The sequence below is a fragment of the Lithobates pipiens genome, unplaced genomic scaffold, assembly GCF_037356315.1.
Source record: "Lithobates pipiens isolate NorthernLeopardFrog02 unplaced genomic scaffold, aLitPip1_a1.2 Scaffold_22, whole genome shotgun sequence".
NCBI classification, from domain to species: domain Eukaryota; kingdom Metazoa; phylum Chordata; class Amphibia; order Anura; family Ranidae; genus Lithobates; species Lithobates pipiens.
Genome location: NW_027507784.1, coordinates 169850999 through 169873410, shown reverse-complemented (window position 1 = coordinate 169873410; position 22412 = coordinate 169850999). Strand labels below are relative to the sequence as shown.

Here is a 22412-nt window from a genome sequence, read left to right as displayed (position 1 = left end):
GAAAGCCTCTCTCAGTAGAAATCCAGAGAATTACAGTTTCACAGCTGGATTCTCACAACTACTGGATAGACCTCCTCTCACTAGGCCTAGCAGCCGGTAGAGTGTAAAGTAAAGCAAAGTCTCTGCCACAGACTTGGATGTAGAATGCTTGAGAAAAATCTTTGCCACAGACTTGGATATAGAATATTTGAGCAAAGTCTCTGCCACAGACTTGAGCACAACTGAGGGACGCAGACAAATTTAGAGAGCTATCATACGGTACCAGTATCTCTCGGGGCGATCCGGCGATACTGTATGAGTGTAGAGCCATGAAGTGTCCTTCAACTGAGCCTCCAGGCTCCTTCAGGGAAACCAGCCTTTTGCATGGCCTCCTCCTGAAGAGTCCTCCCTTGGATGCTCCTCCAGTTGCTGGGCCTCTCCTTAGATGAGACGGCACAGGACCACCTTTGAATCCTCAGGCCTCGATATACACTCAGGCCTATCCCTGCAGTTACTTCGCCTCTAGCCATCCAGCCCCGAGACCCGAAATTGCATGGATCCTCACCCCAGGCCAGGAGGGCCATGGGGGCTGTTCAGGAGGACCAGGACCAAACAGACAGAAAGCTCTTCTGGACCGGAATCCAGAAGCACGTGATCTCAGCACCTTAAATACCACCCCCCAGAATGCACAGCAGGACGACACTCCCACTGAACTGGTTCAGAGAGAGAGTGGCATTCAATACGCCCAACTAAACTGCATTCTCATACTTTGCCGGTGGTGACAGCGACACCTGCGGCCAAGGAGAACCCAGTGCAATCCAGCTAGACTGGTACTGAAACCATAATTTGGTAAAATTAGCCCTAAAACCCAACTGTGGTTTCAGGAATATTAATTTTCAAAACATATAGCGCATGCTAGTCAGGAGCCGGTGCTACATATGTAACCCATAAAACAAAGGGTATTCTTTAAAAAAATTAATTGCACTCACATTAAGGAGCGAGAGTAACTGCACAAAGTACCAAGCCCCCATCTCTCCTCACTGCTCCAATCAGCGTAGACACAGCTGTACTGTGGTGAAAGGTAACAGAAGCTACACTCTCTCTCCTGGATCAGTGAAGATCAGTGGATAAAGCTGCAAAGCTTGAGAGATCTGGGAATTGTGGGATATATAGTTTCTTCACAGCAAGTCAGTTCTCAAACTATAGGCATAGGTGATGCATTAACCTGTGCACTGCCATGCCATATGACTCATGTTTGAACACAAGCAGAAAGTTTTGTCAGAGGAATGTCATGATTTAGTCTGCTATAGGCTGTGCATACAGAGCAGCAAATGACACCATGGAACTGTGATCAATGCACCTGTTACATACCTCCCAACTGTCCCTTATTTTGAGGGACTGTCCCTGATTTGGAGCAATGTCCCTCTGTACCTCATTCCTACTCATTTGTCCCTCATTTTGGTCTGGTCCTATGCCTACATACATTTGCTAGTAGGTGTCCCTCATTCCCATCTCAAAATGTTGGGAGGTATGCTGTTATGCAAGGAAAAAGCACAAGGTGATAATAGGAAGATGTATAATGCATTTACATCCCTACTTTCTGAAATGGGAATGAGGGACACGCATTAGCAAAAGTATGTAGGCATAGGGCACCCCCCACCCCCCCCCGCCATTCCCCCTTTAAGGATAATTGTACAAAAAAAAAGATTGGTTAAACCCACAAGTGCTTTTTACCACTACTATTCCCTTATATTGGCTTTTGGTATTTACAAATGCAGCAATTAGATGTAAGGTTTAGCACTGGGAAAAAACTTTTGATAGATAAATAGTGCATTCTATATACAACTACGGTATATAGATCAGACCCAAATGAGGGACAAATGAGGAGGAAAGAGGGACAGAGGGACAATGTTCCAAATCAGGGACAGTCCCTCGAAATCAAGGACAGTTGGGAGCTATGCATTTACGCTGGTGGTAAATACTTTAGCACTATACCTAGCCTATAGCACTTTGCCCTAATATTTATGCAGGGTTGCCAACCGCCAGTAAATTTACTGACAATTTGTAAAAATCTTTTTTTTACAACTGCCAGTAAATATCAGGGGCTGATAATTTCATTCTGTGTTGACTTTTTAAGTGTAAACCACGCAAATCACTTTGTTATAGGTATTGTCATTGTTTTCCATATCATGTTTATACTGTTCAAATATTCACTAAATTTTGTAATTTCTCAGGTTGCCAGTAAAAAATGTGCTCCAACAGTAAATTTTCCATGTTTTGCCAGTAAAAATGCTGCAGGAGGTTGGCAACCCTGTATTTATGTTATACTTAAAAGAAGCTAGTGATGCATGCCTCCCAACATTCTGAGATAGGAATGACGGACACCTACTAGCAAATGTATGTAGGCATAGGGCACGCCCCCTGCCACACCCCCTTAAAGGAGAAATAACCCAAAAAAAGTTAATTAAATCCACAAGGGCTTTTTTTTTTACCACTACTACTCCTTTATATTGGCTTTTAAAATTTACAAATGCAGCAATTTAGAATATGGATGAAAGTTGTAGCACTGGGAAATAGTTTTTAAAAGATAAAAAGTCCATTTTATATACAGCTTTATATATCAGACCAAAACGAGGGACAAATGAGGAGGAATGAGGGACATTGCTCCAAATCAGGGACAGTCCCTCTAAATCAGGGACAGTTGGGAGCTATGGGTGATGTACATTTCTGAAGAAAATTTGGTAAGTTTTACATTTTCTTCATATTATGAATCTTGACTGCATTTTGTTGTTAGGAATCTTAGTTCTTGTACTTATTTTTACATATCTATAAAAAATATTTTTAGTTTAAAGAGGACTGTGTAATGGCAGCAGTTTTCCAGAATGCTGGGCAGTGGGAAAAGTCTGTAATCAAAGTCATTGGCTCTCCGGGGCGGGGCACTCAATATTGAGTCCGTTTGATTATTTTATGAAAGTCATATCATTTGGGGCAACATGTGCATCACTGAAGATTAATTCAAATTTACAACATTTTTTTCACAGTCACAGCCTGCTGAAAATGAATCAAGAACTACAAGCCAAGCTGCTAAAAATTGCTGAGGCCCTTAAAGTGGATGATGTGAAGGAGTTAGTATTTTGTTGCGGAGACAACATAAAGACTATAAAAAAGCAAAACATACATGATGCTCGATCGCTCTTTAAACATCTACAGGAACAATTTCTGGTGTCAGAGAAAGACTTATCATTTCTAAAAGAGATTCTCCACAAAATAGGCAGAAATGACATCCTAACAAAACATCTGTCAGTGACTCAGAAGGAACTAGCAGAGCTTAAAAATTCTCCAAGGCACATATCTCCTTACAGGTGAGACAAAGCTGCATTCTTCCTGGTAACTATTATATGGAAACACACATGTTAAGTATCACTAACATGCCAGAATGAGAGCAATAATTCTAGCATCAGAACTACTGCATAACACTAACCTGATGTCCTGTAGGGGCTTTTAAAGCCTTGTCTATGAAAAAATATAGCATACTGAAATTTTTCGCCATTTCATGGATGCGCACATGCAAACCCCCTATACGTCATCAGTTTAGTGTTATGCAGGAGTTCGGGCTAAAATTATTAAATTAATTTAGATTTTTTTTATGTGTGTGTGTGTGTGTGGGGCGGGGGCGCAAGTAGTTTAGGTCTCGCCTAGGGTGCAAAATAGTCTAGTACTGAGGGGTATGGTTAAATAAAACCTGAGCCTATGCTGCTATGGGTCAAGAGAGTGTAAAGCATAGAGTATAGGGATCAGGAATAAATAGCATATACAGTGCAGTGGTCAAAAGTAAGTAAAACACAGAGTGCAGGGATCAGGATTAAGTAAAATACAGAGTGCTGGGGTCTGTAGTAAATAATGCACAGAGTTCAGCAGTCAGGATTGGGTAGCTGTCAGGAAAGACGAAACATACCCAGTCGAATTGTCATGCGCAAGTGGAGAATTCCTATTAGCCAGACCCATTATCAGGTGAGTCCAAATATGCCCAGGTGCATAGTTATGCGCAGATGGAGAATTTGTGTTAGCCAGACCCATGCTCGTACATATGTGCGCTCACCATCCACTAAATTGGCGCTAAGTGGACTATTTAAACTTCTCTGCTACACTAGGACGTTGCCTTATGTTCTACAACATTTTGTTACCTGCTACTTGTTCCTGTGCTTGATCTCCTGTTGCCATTCTGCTATCGATCTGACCATACTTGAACTCTCCCTTAACCGACCCCTGGCTGGCTCTTCGTCCATGTGCCTGGCAGAACCCTCTGCATATCTGCTTACTGTTGGCAACTCCAGCCTGAACCTGACTTCTGCCTGCTACCCTGTTCCTGATGTACCTTCTAGTTACTGACCTGGCTTGCCTGACTGTGCTCAGTGTCCAGCCTGTGGAGGCCATCCCTACTCCTGCAGCCTGCCAAGTACCTGCTGTCTGCCATATGCCAGCCTGCCAAGTGCTTGCTGCCTGTGACCTGCCAGCTGCCAAGTGCCTGCTGACTGTCTTCCAGCCTGCTGTGCCTGCTGCCCTGCGTCATGGTCCAGCCTGCATTCAAGTGCACACAGACCTTTCATCTGCAGCTGCCATCACCAGAACTGCCAGGCACTTGTGCCACTCCAGGCTCCTGTGCCTCCTGTTACCTTATCAGGGGTACTGAGCCGGAGTCAGGATTAATCACTTGCCGACCGGGCCATAGCCGAAAGACGCCCTCCCAGAATCTTGCTCCTACGCGCCCTCTGGGGCATGAACCCGGGAATATCCGTGACCTCAAGATTCATGGTAAATGGCCGTTTAGCACGTGATCGCTCCAACAAATGACAAAGCGATCACTTGTAAACAAACCGGCGTCATGTCCAGTTCCTCTCTCCCCTCTGTGTAAAGATCCGTACAGTAATAGGTACTGGGCTGGGTGTTGTGGTGGTTGCCCGTTTCCTCCCCCCCTCTTTTCTCCTTCCCCCCGCCCCCCTCTTCACCACCCTCCTTTCCTCTCATCCTCATTATGCATGCCTAATCTGCGCCAATTGACTGAATGCTCTACTGTCACACTGTTTATTATGGTATTATGCTTACAGACTGTGTGCTGTTTATGTATGTACCCAATTATGGTATTCAAAGTTTACAATGTGTAATGTACCATTTTATCTCAAATAAAGACCAAACTTGTTGTTAAAAAAAAAGAAAAGATCCGTACAGTGTGAAGGGAGAGGGGAGAGATCGGGTACAGCAGCGCTGTGGGCTGGATGTGTACTGCCCACAGTGCTGATCTGTGCCCATTCCAGCACTCATCCATCCCAGCACTCATCCATCCCAGCACTCATCCATCCCAGCAATACTCATCCAGCCATCCCAGCAATACTCATCCATCCATCCCAGCATTACTCATCCATCCATCCCAGCAATACTCATTAATACTCATCCATCCCAGCAATACTCATCCAGCCATCCCTGCAATACTCATTAATACTCATCCATCCATCCCAGCAATACTCATCCAGCCATCCCAGCAATACTCATCAATACTTATCCATCCATCCTCAGCAATACTAAGCCATTCATACACATCCATGCTCAGCAATACTCATCCATCAATGCTCAGCAATACTCATCCAGCCATCCATGCTCAGCCATCCATACACATCCATGCTCAGCAATACTCATCCATCCATTCATACTCAGCAATACTCATCCATCCATCCATACTCAGCAATACTCATCCATCCATCCATACTCAGTCATACCCAGCTTCAGCCATACCCACCCAGCCATACTCAGCCATACCCGACCCCACCATCCCATCCATACCCAGCCATACCATCCACACACAGCCATACTCACCTAGCCATACCAGACCCAGCCATACTCAGCAATACACAGCCATCCCATCCAAACCCACCCAGCCATACTCAGCCATACCCACTCCACCATACTCAGCCATCCGATCCATACTCCATCCACATTCATGGCTCAACCATGCTTAGCCATCCCCATCCACGGCTCATCCATGCCACTACAGTGCCACTACAGTGTCTCAAAGTGTAATAGGTAGTCAAATTAGATTTGAAATGTATGCCACTAGAATGCCTGATGGTGCTCCCTGCATGTTGGGCCTTTGTATGTGACCAGACTGTGTAAAAGTCTCACACATGTGGTATCGCCATAGTTAGGAAGAGTGGCAGACAATGTTTTGGGGTGTAATTTTTGCCATGTACATGCTATGTGTTAGAAATATTGTATAAATGGACAACTTTGTGTAAACAAAAATGCGTTTTTATTTTCTTTCCACATTTTTCAAAAACGTGTAGAAAAAAATGACATGTTCCAAAGATTCGATATGCCTTATAGATTATACGTTGGGGTGTTTTCTTTCCATAATGGGGTCATTTTTTGGGCGTTTCCATTGTCCTGGTGCTCCCGGCCCTTCAAAAGTGCAATAGGTAGTCAAGAAATTAGATGCGTAATTTATGCTCCTAGAACGCTTGAAGGTGCTCCCTGCATGATGGGCCTCGGTATGTGGCCACAGTGTGAAAAATGTAAAATATGCAATTTTTGTGAAAAAAGAAAAAAATCTTGATTTTGCAAAGAATTGTGGGAAAAAATTACAACTTCAGAAAACTCACCATGCCTCTTTCTAAATACCTTTGAATATCTACTTTTCGAAAAAGGGGTCATTTGGGGGGTATTTGTACTGTTCTGGCTTATTAGGGTCTCAAGAAATGACTTTTTCAGTGATTGGCACCATAGCTTGTAGACTCTATAACTTTTAGGCCCCTTTCACATGGACGATCCATTGAAGTCCATCTCAGTTTTTCAGGTGGACCTGAACGGATGCTCCATAGACATGTCTGCTGACATCCGAGCCGCTCCGATCTGAAAAAGTGTGAGGGAAGAAAAAGCTATTTTTACATCCGTCATCGGATCGGGTGACGACAGACACTACAGTCCGTCGTCACCCGATCTCCCATAGGGGAGAGCGGCGCTGTGACAGGTCCATCCCTGTGCAGTGTGCAGAGACAGACCTGTCATCTTCCTGTTCAGCGGAGATCGCTCCGGCGATCCCCTCTGAGCAAACGGATATCCACGGGGCGGATCAGCACTGATCCGCCCCATGTGAAAGGACCCTTACACAGACCAAATAATACACAGATTTGGATTATTTTTACCAAAGATATGTAGCAGTATAAAATTTGGCCCAAACTTATTATGAAAAATTACTAATTTGCTAAATTTTATAACAGAAACAAAGAAAAATGTATTTATTTTTACAAAATTTTTGGTCTTTTTTAATTAATAGGGCAAAAAATAAAAAACCCAGTGGCGATTAAATGCCACCAAAAGAAGCTCAGTTTGAGATCACTGGAAGCTAAAAATTGGTCTGGTTAGGAAGGGGGTTTAAGTGCCCAGTGGTCAAGTGGTTAAGTAACATGTGGAGTTCAAGGGTTAGGAGTAAACAACACCCAGAATGCAGGGATCAGGATTAGGTAATATACAGAGTTAAGGGGTCTGGATTAAGTAATGCACAAAGAATACCAAAATTTCAGTGCTGGCCTCTAGGACGCAGTTATTCTTTCTGACAGTTGACCTTAGGCCCAACCAGTGACTGTACTATTTCCTCCTAGAAACCCTCCTACTTAACAGAGTGGTCAATCCAAACCCTGCCACTAAGTATGTGGGGACTGCCCACTTGCAGCCTCTAACACCGTAATGCCTTACTGAGTTAAAGTGCATGTGCCATAACTCAGATAAAGGTGAGAGCTGGGAACACACAGCTCAAAGCCACCTGTGAGGATCTGATGAGCTGCTGAAGAGATCCGGTTGCCTGCCTGGTCCACAGCCAGGGAAATCCAATGAAAACAAAGAAGAATGGTGGCACATCCAGAAGTAAAATCAAAAGAATTTATTTAAAGTCCAAAAAATCAAGCAAACATGGCAAACATCAATCCAAAAAATGTGCTCAGTGGACACGTTTCACACAGACGTGATTTTACTTCCGAATGTGCTGCCATTCTTCTTTTGTTTCCATCAGATAAGGGTGACACTCTGATCTTGAGCCATCGCCTAGGACACAGCATCATCGAAACTGAGGTCTAAGATGTGAGACTCTATGAGCATCTATGCTGTCACCAGCATTTAAAGGATAACAGTACTAAAACTATACATATCCTTTAACCGCTTGCGGACCACCCACCGTAGATATACAGCAACAGATACCACGTACCTAGTATGTGACCTGCATGCCGGGATAGGGAACGCCCCTACCACCCTGGCTCTCTTCTGACAGCAGTAACGTGCAGCTATTTTCTACCTGTAAGGCTGCATTCACGCCAGAGCGTTTTCAGCTCGTAAAACGCCAGAAAACCACCCAACAAGCAAAATTTTATTCATTTAAATGGCCCTGTTCACATCTGAGCATTATGTATCCTGAAGCAAAATGCCTAAAGCTCAAAAAAGTGCATGGGCTTCTTTTTGGGCAAAAAAGTGTCAAAATTATCAATTAGGTGTCCCAACTTGTCCACCGCAATATTGCAGCCCCGCTATAAGTCGCTGATCACCACCATTACTAGTAAAAAGAAAAAAAAATCCATAAATATATCCCATAGTTGTAGATGCTATAACTTTTGCCCAAACCAATCAAGGTACGCTTATTGGGATTTAAAAAAAATATATATTTAATCCAAGAGACAAGACCCACAGGGTCAACATAATGAAGATACAGAAGCAGATTATAATTGTGCTGCCCCAATGGGGCATAGAATTTGTATATATATTGTTTTCCTAACCATTTTTCTATGGACGTTTATATTTAGTTCACATGCTGTCATCTAGTGACCTTTTGTGGTAATGCATTTTTGTTCTCAAGTTATTTCCCCTTGTGTTATGACTAGGGATGAGCCGAACACCCCCCGGTTCGGTTCGTACCAGAACCTGCGAACGGACTGAAAATTTGCACAAACTTTAGAACCCCATTAAAGTCTATGGGACTCAAACGTTCAAAATCAAAAGTGCTAATTTTAAAGGCTAATATGCAAGTTATTGTCCAAAAAAGGGTTTGGAAATCACCAAAAGTAGTACAGAAATTACTTTTGAAAATTGGTGGGGTGCCGCATTAGGATGGTGCCATTGCCGGCAATTGCTGCCGATTTGGCAAATCGCATGCCAAATCACATCAATATGAACCAGGGCTTAAGGATAAGTAAACTGAAACTATTTGTAAACATTTTTAGGATGTAATAAATATAAGGAATTGCATTTTCTTTCTGAATCTTACAGGTCAATGCTATATGACATTTCACAAGAGTTGGAGTCTGAAGATGTGGAGAAGGTGACGTTTCACATGTACCATGAAAAAGCCAAGTTAAGCAAAACCGTAAGAGACTTTTATTAACAATTATAAATTAAACATTTAACAGCAACAACAATACTATTTACTAACCCTCTGGACTGGTATCAGGACAAGCCTGCACCCCATGCTCTGGAACACAGGGATATGCTTTTTTACTGCTACTCTGAGCAGCGCCAAAAGCAATATAACAGGTCGCAAGATATAAAGTCATAATCACTCATGATCCATATGAACTTATCTATGAATGATCATGAAAAGTACAATCGATGTACACATCCAGTCAATAAAAAATGACACAAAAACCAAAAAACACTGCGCTATCTTAACCACTTAAGCCCCGGACCAATTGTCAGCCTAAGGACCAGAGGTCTTTTTACAATTTCGCACTGCACTGCTTTAACTGGTAATTGCGCGAACATGCAATGTTGTACCCAAACGAAATTTGAGTCCTTTTCTTCCCACAAATAGAGCTTTCTTTTGAGGGTATTTGATTGCCTCTGCGATATTTATTTTTTACGATATAAAAGGAAAAAGACTGAAATTTTTTAAAAAATATATATTTTCTACTTTTTGTTATAAGAAAAATCGAATAAACTAAATTTTAGTCATACATTTAGGCCAAAATGTATTCAGCCACATGTCTTTAGTAAAAAAAAATGTCAATAAGCATATATTTATTGGTTTGCGCAAAAGTTATAGCGTCTACAAACTAGAGTACATTTTCTGGAATTTAATTTATGACTGCCTATCTCATTTCTTGAGGTGCTAAAATGGCAGGGCAGTACAAACCCCCCCAAATGACCCCATTTTGGAAAGTAGACACCCCAAGAAAGTTACTGAGTGGCATGTTGAGCCCATTCAATATTTTTTTTTTGTCCCAAGTGATTGAATAATGACACAAAAAAAAAAAAGTTTACGAAAAGTTGTCACTAAATGATATATTGCTCACACAGTTCATAGTTATATGTGGAATTGCACCCCAAAATATATTCTGCTGCTTCTCCTGAGTATGGGGATACCACATATGTGGGACTTTTTGGGAGTCTAGCCGCATACGGCACCCCGAAAACCAATCACTGCCTTCAGGATTTCTAAGGGTGCAAATTTTTGATTTCACTCCTCACTACCTATCACAGTTTTGAAGGCCATAAAATGCCAAAATAACACAAAACCCCCCCAAATTACCCCATTTTGGAAAGTAGACACCCCAAGAAAATTGCTGAGGGGCATGTTGAGCCCATGGAATATTTTTTTTTTTGTCCCAAGTGATTGAATAATGACACAAAAAAAATAAAAAAAAGTTTACAAAAAGTTGTCACTAAATGATATATTGCTCACACATGCCATAGTTATATGTGGAATTGCACCCCAAAATATATTCTGCTGCTTCTCCTGAGTACGGGGATACCACATATGTGGGACTTTTTGGGAGCCTAGCCACGTACGGCACCCCGAAAACCAATCACTGCCTTCAGGATTTCTAAGGGTGCAAATTTTTTATTTCACTCCTCACTACCTATCACAGTTTCGAAGGCCATAAAATGCCAAAATAGCACAACCCCCCCCCCCCCCCCCAATGACCCCATTTTGGAAAGTAGACACCCCAAGCTATTTACTGAGAGACATGTTGAGTCCATGAAATATTTTATATTTTGCCACAAGTTGCAGGAATATAAAAAAATTTTTTTTTTCACAAAGTTGTCACCAAATGATATATTGCTCACACATGCTATGGGCATAAGTGGAATTCGATTTATTAAAAAGAGATTATCAAACTTACATTCAAGCAGTTGATTAAGCGCTTTCACATAAAAAATGGCAGCAGTGGAGTCCTCCCGACGCGCTTCGTCTCCTTAGACGTCGTCCAATTGCTTTTTTAATAAATCGAATTGTTTTACGGAATTACGCTATTTGGCCACATTTTTCTATCCCGTATGTTCTCTCTGGGGAGTGTGACCTGTTCTTTGACTGGTGTATACTGGTTCCGTGTGATTTGGCTTTGGACGAGATTCTCATCATCCAGTTCCAAGTTCCAGTGTTTGTTGGCCTGAGTGCTCTACAGTCATCTTTGAGTAAAGCCTATTGGACCCTTCGGGCGTATGTTCGTTTGGGTCAAAGGCGTTCGGTAAGCCTTTATCCGTTTCAGGTGGTGGTGTCGACACAAGGGTGTATACATTTCATATATTGGAAGATTGGAGGATATTTCCATCTTTTCATCTTTTCATTTCACTAAAGGGGACATCTGATTGTCTTTTTGTGAAGGACTGTACTAGTGCTCACTAAAGGACTCTTATTTTTGTATTTTTTCTTTCATGTATATATGCACATGCAAATGGTATGATTATGATCTGGATTTTGTGTTGATAATTTCACAGTTACACAGGTTATTTGGGTCTGCACACATTTATGTTTCATCTATTTTTTATTATTTTTAGCGTGACACTTTACTTTTTTTATAATAAAAAATGACAAACATCAATAAAAATCAAGTTCATATAAGTTTGTATTCACTCATGACCCATGCAAACTTATTTGTGACCAGTGTTGGATTTAAAATTGCAAGGAGAAATATTAGACATGTGCATTTCGTTTCATTCCAAATCGAAATTCGGACGAATTTTCATTATTCGGACATTCGGATGCATCCGAATTACCGAATTGCAATGCTAACGAATTCAAACGAAATTCGAATCAAATTTGAAAAATGACATTTTGCGACCCAACTTTGGGGCCATGTATCTCGGGGCCACTTATAGCTAGGAACCCCAAATTTGGTATGAAAACACAGTAGACCTAGCACTACAACATATCCATTGGGGTTTCTAGCACCAAGTGACCCCGAGTTACGGGGCCCCAAAGTCGGGTCGCAAAATGTCATTCTCTGCTTCAGAAAAGTGCTTGACATTTTGCGACCCGACTTTGGGGCCCCATAACTCAGGGTCACTTGGAGTGACCCCGAGATACATGGCCTTAAAGTCAGGTCACAAAATATTTTCTAATCCGGTTGAAATAGTTTAGAATGCGGTTGAAATAATTTCGAATCATGTTGAAATCATTTTCTAATTCGGTAGAAATATTTTCGAATTTGGTTGCTAGCTATAAGTGGCCCCGAAATAAGTGGCCCCAAAGTCGGGTCGCAAAATGTCATTCTCTTCTGCAGAAAAGTAATAAATGAAATAAGATGTGTGTGTCATGAACTAGAAGTGACCAGAACTATGTGACTGCGACAGAGTGAACCAGACGTAAATAGGTGAAAGTAAGTTTATTAGAGTAAATGCATATAAATGTGAACACACCACCAATACAAACTGAGTGAACAAGCCAAACAACCAGACAGTGAAGATAAACAAGCAACCAGCATATGTAGCAAAAGGGAGTACCAGAATCGTAGTCAAGCCAGGCCAGGGTCATAAATGATGCAGATGGGGGGACAAGGAGAAAGGGATCAGGTAGCAACAGGTTCAGGAGGCAGGATGTAGGAAACAAGGATCGGTATCAGGTAAACAGGTATCAGGTAAATAGGTATCAGGTCAGGGCACAAGGACAATACCAAGGCAAGGTGTGTGTGCACTTGCCGGGTATTTATACAGTGGCTGCTATATCAGTCATGTGACGCCTGACTGCAGAAGGTAATACCTGCTCCACACTGCCAGGATCCCTCCGCTGGTGGACGCCAGTACTGCGGACCAAAGATTACATAATTCCAGCAGAGAAAAGCTCTTCTGACAGCTCCAAACTGCCAGGAGACACCTGCTGGTGGATCTCAGTACTGCACGCCAAATGATCGATATTACCAGCGGAGGGAACCTTTCCTGACAGTGTGTGTTTTTTTGCACTGATACACTGCAAGTATGAGAAGGTGATGTGACAGATGTATATAAGTAACTAACCATCTTCCAAAATTTCTAATTCAAATAGCTGTTAATAGTCTACAGGAGATCTGCTAAAAAATAGATGCTAATGGTCTGCAGGAGATCTGGTTAGAAAACAAACTAGATACTAATAGTCTGCAGGAGATCTGCAAAAAATTTAAATAGATGCTAATAGTCTGCAGGAGATCTTATGGAAACAAACAGTAATCTGCAAAAGAAATTAAAAATGAAATAGATAGTATCTATATTCTATTCTGTTCTATTGTTTTTCTTGTCTATTCTCTATTTCCATTCTAATCTTTTCTATTCAAATTCGAATTCATTCTATACGAAATTCGAATGTCGGAAAGAAATATATATATATTATAAAACCACCATCTTCTGAAAATTCGAATTTAGTATATAATGATTTCGATTTTAATAGAATATAAAAGAATAGACTCGAAAAACAATAGAACAGAGCAGAATAAAATATAATATATTCTATTCTGTTCTGTTCTATCGTTTTTCTAGTCTATTTTCTATTTTATTATAATCTTTTCTATCCAAATTTAAAATTAATGAATTAAAAATTTTGAATTCATACTATTCGAAATTCAAATTTATTCTATTTGAAATTAGAATTTCAGAAGATGGTTGTATATTCTTTCTATTTTATTCTATTAAATTATTTTTTTTATATTCTGTTCTAATCTTTTTGATTTGAATTAGACATTTTGGAAGATGGTTAGTTACTTATACTTACTTATATATATCTGTCACATCAACTTTTCATACTTGCAGTGTACCAGTGCAAAAAAAACACGCACATCTTATTTAATTTATATTTATGGTATCAATGAAGTTGTCAGAATGCCTGATTGAAGAAGTCACAGATGTCGATCGCAAGGCAAGTGCATATGCTTTATGTCATTGTCCACTTGCCAAAAGTTGTGTATTGTATTTGTCCACTTGCCACGTCACCTGCCACAAGTTGTGTATTGTCCACTTGCCACGTCACCTGCCACAAGTTGTGTATTGTCCACTTGCCACGACACCTGCCAGGAGTGCCACGTGACCTGCCACGAGTGCCACGTGGCCTGACACGAGTGCCACGTGACCGGCCACGAGTGCCACATGACCTGACACGAGTGCCACGTGGCCTGACACGAGTGCCACGTGACCTGACACGAGTGCCATGTGACTTAACACGAGTGCCATGTGACCGGCCACGAGTGCCATGTGACCAAGTTGTGGATTGTCCACTTGCCACATCACCTGCCACCAAGCGACCCCAGATATGGGCAATATGAAAGTACTTTTCTGCAGCAGAGAATGACATTTTGCGACCCAAATTTGGGGCCACATATCTCGGGGTCACTTATAGCTAGAAACACCAAATTTGGTATGCAAACACAATAGAACTAGCACTACAACATATCCAAATTTGTTTGGTTTCTAGCACTAAGATGTCATTCTCTGCTTCAGAAAAGTGCTTGACATTTTGCGACCCGACCCATAACTCTGGGTCACTTGGAGCTAGAAACCCCCGAGATACATGGCCCTAAAGTCGGGTCGCAAAATATTTTCCAATCCGGTTGAAATAGTTTCGAATGCGGTTGAAATAATTTCGAATCATGTTGAAATCATTTCGAATTCGGTAGAAATATTTTCGAATTTGGTTGAAATATTTTCGAATGTGACCGATTTTTCGAATTCGGTAGAAAACTAAACGAAATACGAAAACGAATTTAACGAATTTAACTAAATTAATTAATTACCGATTTAAAACGAAACTAAACAAATTTTTTCCTTTTGCACATGTCTAAGAAATATTAATCCAGAAAAGCACACACTGGACTGACACCAGGAATCCCCCCAATAGATGTATGCTCACCTTAAAGGCTAAATTCAACCTTTATTTTTTTCTAAATTCCAGCTCCCTTATGTACCAATATAGCATTAGTGTATTTATTTTGCAAAAATAAAACAGCTTTCCATTAATTCTCCACACGCGTTCCTGGTCAGATTTTAGGTCATGACACAGGAAGGAGTTGACCAGCTGAGGGTAGATGATGCAGGATGTGTGCTAATGAGATCAGCAGGTCAACTCCTTCCTGTGGCATGACCTAAAGTCTGACCAAGAAGTAAGGCAGAAGTAATGGAGCAGTGTGTTTAACCACTTGCTTACTTGGCACTTAAACCCCCCCTCCTGTCCAGACCAATTTTCAGCTTTCAGCGCTGATGCATTTTGAATGACAATTGCGCGGTCATGCTACACTGTACCCAAAATTTTTGCATTTTTTCCCACAAATAGAGCTTTCTTTTGCTGGTATTTGATCACCTCTACGGTTTTAATTTTTTGTTAAAATTTTTTAAAAAGTCTGAATTTTAAAAATATATACATTTATTTTTATATTTTGTTATAAAATTTTGCAAACAGGTAATTTTTCTCCTTCATTGATGTACGCTGATGAGGTGGAAGTGATGGGCACTGATACGTGCCAGTGATGGGCACTGATGGGTGGCAGTGATGGGCGGCAATAATGGGCACTGATCGACACTGGTTGGTTACACTGATAGGCAAGCACTGCTAGGTGGCACTGATTGGCACTTGTGGGCATTGATAGATGGCACTCATGGGCATTGATAGGTGGCACTGGTGGGCACTGGCAGGTGGCACTGGCAGGGAGTACTGGTGGCACAGATGAGGCAGAATTGCCTCTTCCTCTTCGGGACCGATGTCCCTTGCAGATAAGCTGAAGATCGGCTTTTTTTTTCTCCTCACGCAGTCAGCATGAGGAGAGAAAAAAACAATTACCAAGCTTTTGTTTGGATCATGTGATCAGCTGACATTGGCTGACAGCTGATCACATGGTAAGGGGCCAGGATCAGATCTGTGATCACCCGAGATCACAGGGCGCGCCGCACATGCCCTGCAGGGGGCACGCGGGGAGCGTGCAAAGGGGAGGCCATCATATGACGCCTCCCGGCAAGTCAGGTCCGCACTGTGGTCGTCATTCGGCTATGGCGCGGACGGCAAGAGGTTAAACAGCTATGAAGAGAGTGAGGTAAGTGTGTGTAGAATTAATGGAAAGCTGTTTTATTTTTTCAAAAGAAGTACATTAATGCTATATTGGTGCATAGGGGGGCTGGAATTTTAAGAAAAAAAAAAGGTGAACTTAGCCTTTAAAACTAGGCCCTTATTACAAGGGCCAATAAAGAATCAAAACAATCTAGGATCCGATTTGGCTGCTACAGGTGTGTATCCGATGGATATGCAAGTGACAGGATATACTTAAAAAAACAAAGCTAAACTCAAAAAACAGAAGAAAGCCTCATAGATTGTAAACTCTAACGAGCAGGGCCCCCTGATTCCTCTTGTACTAAATTGTAATGTAACTGTAATGTCTGCCTTAATTTTGTTAAGTGCTGCGCAAACTGTTGGCACTATATAAATCCTGTATAATAATAATAGTGTAACCCATAAAACAAATTTTATTGATTAAAAACATAAATTGCACTCACATTAGGGAGCCAGAGTAATTGCACAAAGAAGTACCAAGCTGCCACATCCCCTCTCTTCTCTATTCAGCATGTGCGAAAAGGTAACAGAAGCCGGCAGCTCACTTATGCCGCATACACACGAGCGGACTGTATGGCGTACTTAGTCCGCCGAAACACATTTCAGCGGACAGTCCGCTCGTGTGTGGGCTTTAGCGGACTTTTTCAGCGTGCAGTCCGGCGTACTAAGAATTTCGGTTTTTTCGAAATTCTGTCCGTCGTACTCGCATTTCGGCGGACAATCCGGCCGTGTGTATGCCAGTCCGCCGTACTTTTGAAATGAGCGGACTTTTCCCGCCCGGAGAAAAGTCCGCTCATTTCGAGCGGGTATCCAGGTAGGCCGGGCCCGCGAAGGAGACGTCGCTGGCCCCGCCGCCTGGTATGGACTTAAAGGGGAACCCCAACGCCAAAAAAAATCGGCGTGGGGGTCCCCCCCAAGTCCACAACAGACCCTTGTCCGAGCACGCTACCCGGCCGGCCAGGAAAGGGGGGCGAGCGAGCGCCCCCCTCCTGAGCCGTACCAGGCCGCGTGCCCTCAACATGGGGGGTGCCTTGGGGAAGGGGGGCCGCGCAGCCCCCCCACCCCAAAGCACCTTGTCCCCATGTTGATGAGGACAAGGGCCTTTTCCCGACAACCCTGGCCGTTGGTTGTCGGGGTCTGCGGGCGGGGGGCTTATCGGAATCCGGGAGCCCCCTTTAATAAGGGGGCCCCCGGATACGGGCCCCCCACCCTATGTGAATGAGTATGGGGTACAATGTACCCCTACCCATTCACCTGTAAAATAAAAGTACAAAAAAAACCACAACACACGAGATAAAATACTTTATTGCACAGCTCCGGGGGTCTTCCGTCTTCGGGGGTCTTCTCGCCGGACTCCTCCGCTATCTTCTTGTAGCTCTTTTGCTAGCGGAGGAGTCCGGCTTTCTTCCTCGCCGCCGGCCTCTTCTCCCGACTTCGGGGGTCTTGTCCCCATCTTCGGTTCTTCTGCCGGGCCACCGCGCCTTCTTATAGCTCTTTTACAGGCGGTGGCCCGGTCTTCTGTCGCCGCCGCCGCCGCCTTCCGTTCTTCTTCTTCTTCTTCTTCTCCTTCTTCTCCAGGAGATGTTGACTCGACGCTCTCTCCGGCCACAATGCCAGGGCCGTGCTAATATGCCAGGGCCGTGCTAATATCTACTTGCTTAGTATTGTTGTAATCCTTTTTGTTCTTTAGAATGACATCACTGAGCATGCCCAGATCTCCCATGAGATCTGGGCACACTCTCTATGTGCTTATCTATCTGTTATGTGCTTATCTATCTGTTATCAGTTATCAGGACTTCCTACAGCACACCACTGAACTCCCAGGAGGCTGCAGAATCATTCAGAGCTTCCTCCTACACACCATGAAACCATGTGACATGACATGCAGTGTAAACTTGGCCATTAATGCAGTCTTATCAGCTGAAGCTGATAAGACTGACAAAGGCAAACATTAGACATGGCACAAGTAAATACTATGAAATAAAACAAGTCAGCTATAAACAAGGAAGCAGGGTTTGCCATAGAAACATTGGATTGAGAAGGAGGCTTGGTTAACAGTACAGGAAGTGCTCAATGTAAGGGCGGAAATACACTCCACTGTGGACTCAGAAAACAAAACTTAAGATGGCGCTGCCTAACCCCGGGAAAAAAGTTTTTTAAACAGTTTTTTAAACAGTAAGTAATATGCGATTTGGGCTGGATTACAGTGGCTATAGTTTGATAATTACTTATTATAATGGACTAAATGAAAAGAAGCATCAGAGTGGGAGAGTTTACTTCCTCTTTAAGTAAATTGTGTCATCTAGAGGGCACTCATATTCCAATTGTATACACAATTCCATCTGTCAATTGAGTAAAAAAATAATTATGAATATGAACACAGTCTTAAAATGGTTGTAAACTCTAAAAAAAAAAAAACAACCTGCAAGACAAAGGCATAATGAGCTAGTATTCAGCGGTCCCCGCACACAGCTGTGGCCGACGATATGTCTCCTGCAGTTATTTCCAGGATCGTGGGCTCCGGCGCTGCAATTGGCCAGAGCCGCGGTGATGTCACTCCCGCACATGAGCGCGGGAGCTGACAGTCACGGCACAGCTACTGAAGAAATGGCACAAGCGAGACATTTCTTCAGTGCCGTTGACTTTGGCACATGCGGATACAGGGAATAACTCCTAAAGCCAGGTAAGCCTTATTATATGCTTATCTGTAGGTAAAAGTGGTAGTACAGGGTTTACAACCACTTTAAGATGTGGTATAAGGTTATCCTTTCATGTCATATCCACATATATTTCATAGCACATACAGTAGCACTGTCATAATAAATAGCAAATATGCATTATTACAATACCCATACAAATTTTATATTTCTTAAGATTAAAGTACCAATATACAGGTACATCAAAAAAGTTATTTTCAAGTTTATTTCAGTAATTCAATTCAAAAAGTTTTATATTTTATATAGATTCATTACACACAGAGTGACAGGTAAGACACTTATGACGTTGTCTCTGGTTTAGGAGTGACTTGACACAAGGAATGTGAAACTTGTAGTCCAGGGGTGCCCAACCTTTTTAAGTGCGAGGGCCACTTAAGCAACTTGGTAACCAGTCGTGGGCCACAATGAGCCGAGCGCATGGATGACAGGTCACAGCTACTCTATACGCCCTCTGATCCGATCCACCTAGATGGAAGGGGATGAATTCCCTTCTATTTTTTTTTAATCAGATTTTTAGAATCGGATTGGAGGCAGGCGGGCGTAAATGGGCATAAGCCTGTTTACATCTGCCACTCTGTAGAGGTGAATCGAGGGTCCGATTGGGTAGGGGCAATCGTGTGAAAAGGGCCTAAACTGCTTTTACACTGATGTGCTGCGGTTTACTTACACCGTGGGTGCAGCGTAGTGCACCTGTGTCTATCCTGTGGGTTAACCGAACTTTGCCATAGACTCTGCCTGTGGCAAAAGCCAGTGCTGTACAGGAAGCATCGGCTTATGGGGCTCTGCTCTGCAGCCACTTTCTTCCTCTAACACCAGCTTCATTCACAACACTGATGCTGTGGTATGATGGGTCAGCAACCTGCGATCTGGACTTGCTAACCCACCATTCCAGAGCAGGAGGTCGCGGGCCACATCAGAGGGCTCCATGGGCCACATGTGGCCCCCGGGCCACTGGTTGGCCACCCCTGTTGTAGTCCATGCCCTGGATACATCTGTGTGTGGTGGCTCTTGAAGCACGGGCAATAGGAGATTATGGGGCCCCCAGGCAATCAGAGATTATGGGGGCACACAGTATACAATCACACAGTATACACAGACCTGTTTCTATTGGCTAAGAAGGTACTGGAGAGGTGGGGCAGCTATAATCTCTGGATTTTTAGACCAAAAGGATGTCGGTAAGGGACATTTCATAGACAGATGTAAAAAAAAAAAAAAAGATTTTTACATACTGTCCCTGGTTTTACTGAGGCTGGCAACCCTGATTGGGGCCCCTTAGTGGCCCGGGGTCCTCGGGCAGTGTCCGTGTTGGCGAATGGTCAGTCCGCCCCTGGCATCACATAGCACAGCACCACATATCATCTCAGTGCAGCGCAAGGCAAAATGCTGCTGTATGGAGACCTGAATGAAGTGTAATTTTGTGACACCTCAAATAAAGTTACAAAAAAAATGAAAAAAACGAAACTGCAATTTGCATCACCCTTACTGCTCCTACACAGCGGACATTAGCAGCCTCGCGATGTAGTGAATTGCTGGTGTGAACCAGCCCTAAGGCCCCTTTCACACTTATACGACTTGTCCCATGATTTGGGACTGCAAATTAGCATAACAAGTCATTTTCCGTGATTTTCAATGACTATCATTCATATTGGCATGACTTTAAGTTGTGCTGACTTCAAAGTAGTCCCTGCACTACTTTGGTCCAAATTTCATGCAAATTTCATGCAACATCAATGTTAAACCCTCAAGTAGCATGCAAATCATACCTGAATAATATAGACACTATTTCAGTACAACTTTGTAAGCACAAGCAGCTTTTTGACCTTTGTCCCACCCAATCCTTTCAGCATAGTAGTCCCTCCCAAGTACATTTGGTTATTCAATATACATCCATGTATAGTTAAAAAAAAATTCATTATGTGCACGAAGATCATTATAGAGCAGGGGTGCCCAACCTTTTGAAGGGCAAGGGCCACTTAAGTGACTTGGTAAGCAGTCGCGGGCCACAATGAGCGGGTGACAGGTCCCTGTACACTCAGCATATGCAGAGCGGACACAGCCCACTCTACTCTATGGGCCCTCTGATCCACCCAGATGGAAGGCGACAGATCCCCTTCTGTTTTTTTTTTTTTTCTTTTAGCAGATTGGATTGAAGGTATGCAGGTGTAAACGGACACAAGTCTGTTTACATTTGCCGCTCCATAGAGGTGAATGGAGGGTCTGATTGGGTTGGACCGATCATGTGAAAGGGGCCTAAGGCTGCTTTCACACTGATGTGCTCTGGTCTACCCAGAGCCTCTGGCTTTTCTTGGGGTTAGCTGCACTTTGCCATAGAAATATATTATATCCTGCAGGTGTTGTGCACTTTCTGAAAGCGCATCAAACCTGTAGGTAATAACAGAGGTCTATGGCTCAGTGCAGTTTGAAAGCAGCCTGGTAACCACTGCAGAACAGATATGCCCATATATACACTGTTATTATAGTATTAAACATACCGGGTATCACCAGCTGTTGCTGTTCCAGGCAGAGTGCATTTGGTATCACTCCGCCTGTGACAGGATGTGGCGCTATACAGGAAGCATCGTCTTATGTGTCTCTGCTAAGCAACTGCTTGCTTCCTCTACCGCCAGCTTCATTCACAACACTGATGCTCTGGGATGCCGGGTCGGGAACCTGCGATCTGGGCTTGCCAACCAGCCATCCCGAGGCAAAAGGTTGAGGGCCACATCAGAGGGCTCCGCGGGCCACTGGTTGGGCACCCCTGTTATAGAGGATCCAAAATTGACCCCCATCTTCACGATTGGCAATGATGGGATGTACCCAATATCGACGTCTTCTCCGCCTCCACTTCTCCTCCTCTTCTTCCTCATGCATTGCTACTGCTGCAGCAGCAATGACAACTCCTGTGGCAATATATTGAGTAGCAAACATTCTCTGTCACAACACACCACACCACAACAACCAGGAAGTAAACAGGAACTAGAAACAACTATGGCAGGAAAAGGAATTGCCTCACATCATGTATGTTTTCATTGATTAATGCCAAAGTTGTGGCAAAAGTCGTACAAAGTAGTACTGATCCCAAATCACTGCGAAATCGCGACAAAATCGTGCGACTTTGAAGTCGCACAAGTGTGAAAGAGGCCTAAAAGATACTCCTGACCTACTTTAAAATGTTTGCTAGTTTAACAGAGGAACATGTTGGAGTTCTGATGAAAAAATGTAAACTGTAAATGAATGAAAGAAGGTTGCATTTTCCGATGTCTCTAGAATACATGATTATGTATGGGTCACAAAAATACACTTTTATATTTTGTCATCAGTTCTCCTTTTGTGTCAATGTGCCCAAACAGAGATTTTGCAGATATGATGATTTGATCTGCAAAAACTTCCCAATATGCTGTGAAGAT

At 42.9% G+C, this 22412-nt stretch overlaps 1 protein-coding gene across 1 annotated transcript in view; it reads left to right on the top strand.

The window, feature by feature from the left end:
• The window catches only part of LOC143924351 (caspase-3-like), a 123506-nt gene that overhangs the window by 9169 nt on the left and 91925 nt on the right, over positions 1-22412 (top strand). Inside the window, exons 2-3 of the mRNA XM_077448625.1 lie at positions 3021-3341; positions 9280-9376. Coding sequence (XP_077304751.1) covers positions 3037-3341; positions 9280-9376 — 402 coding nt within the window. The 5' untranslated portion in view covers positions 3021-3036. The remainder of the gene's footprint in view (positions 1-3020; positions 3342-9279; positions 9377-22412) is intronic.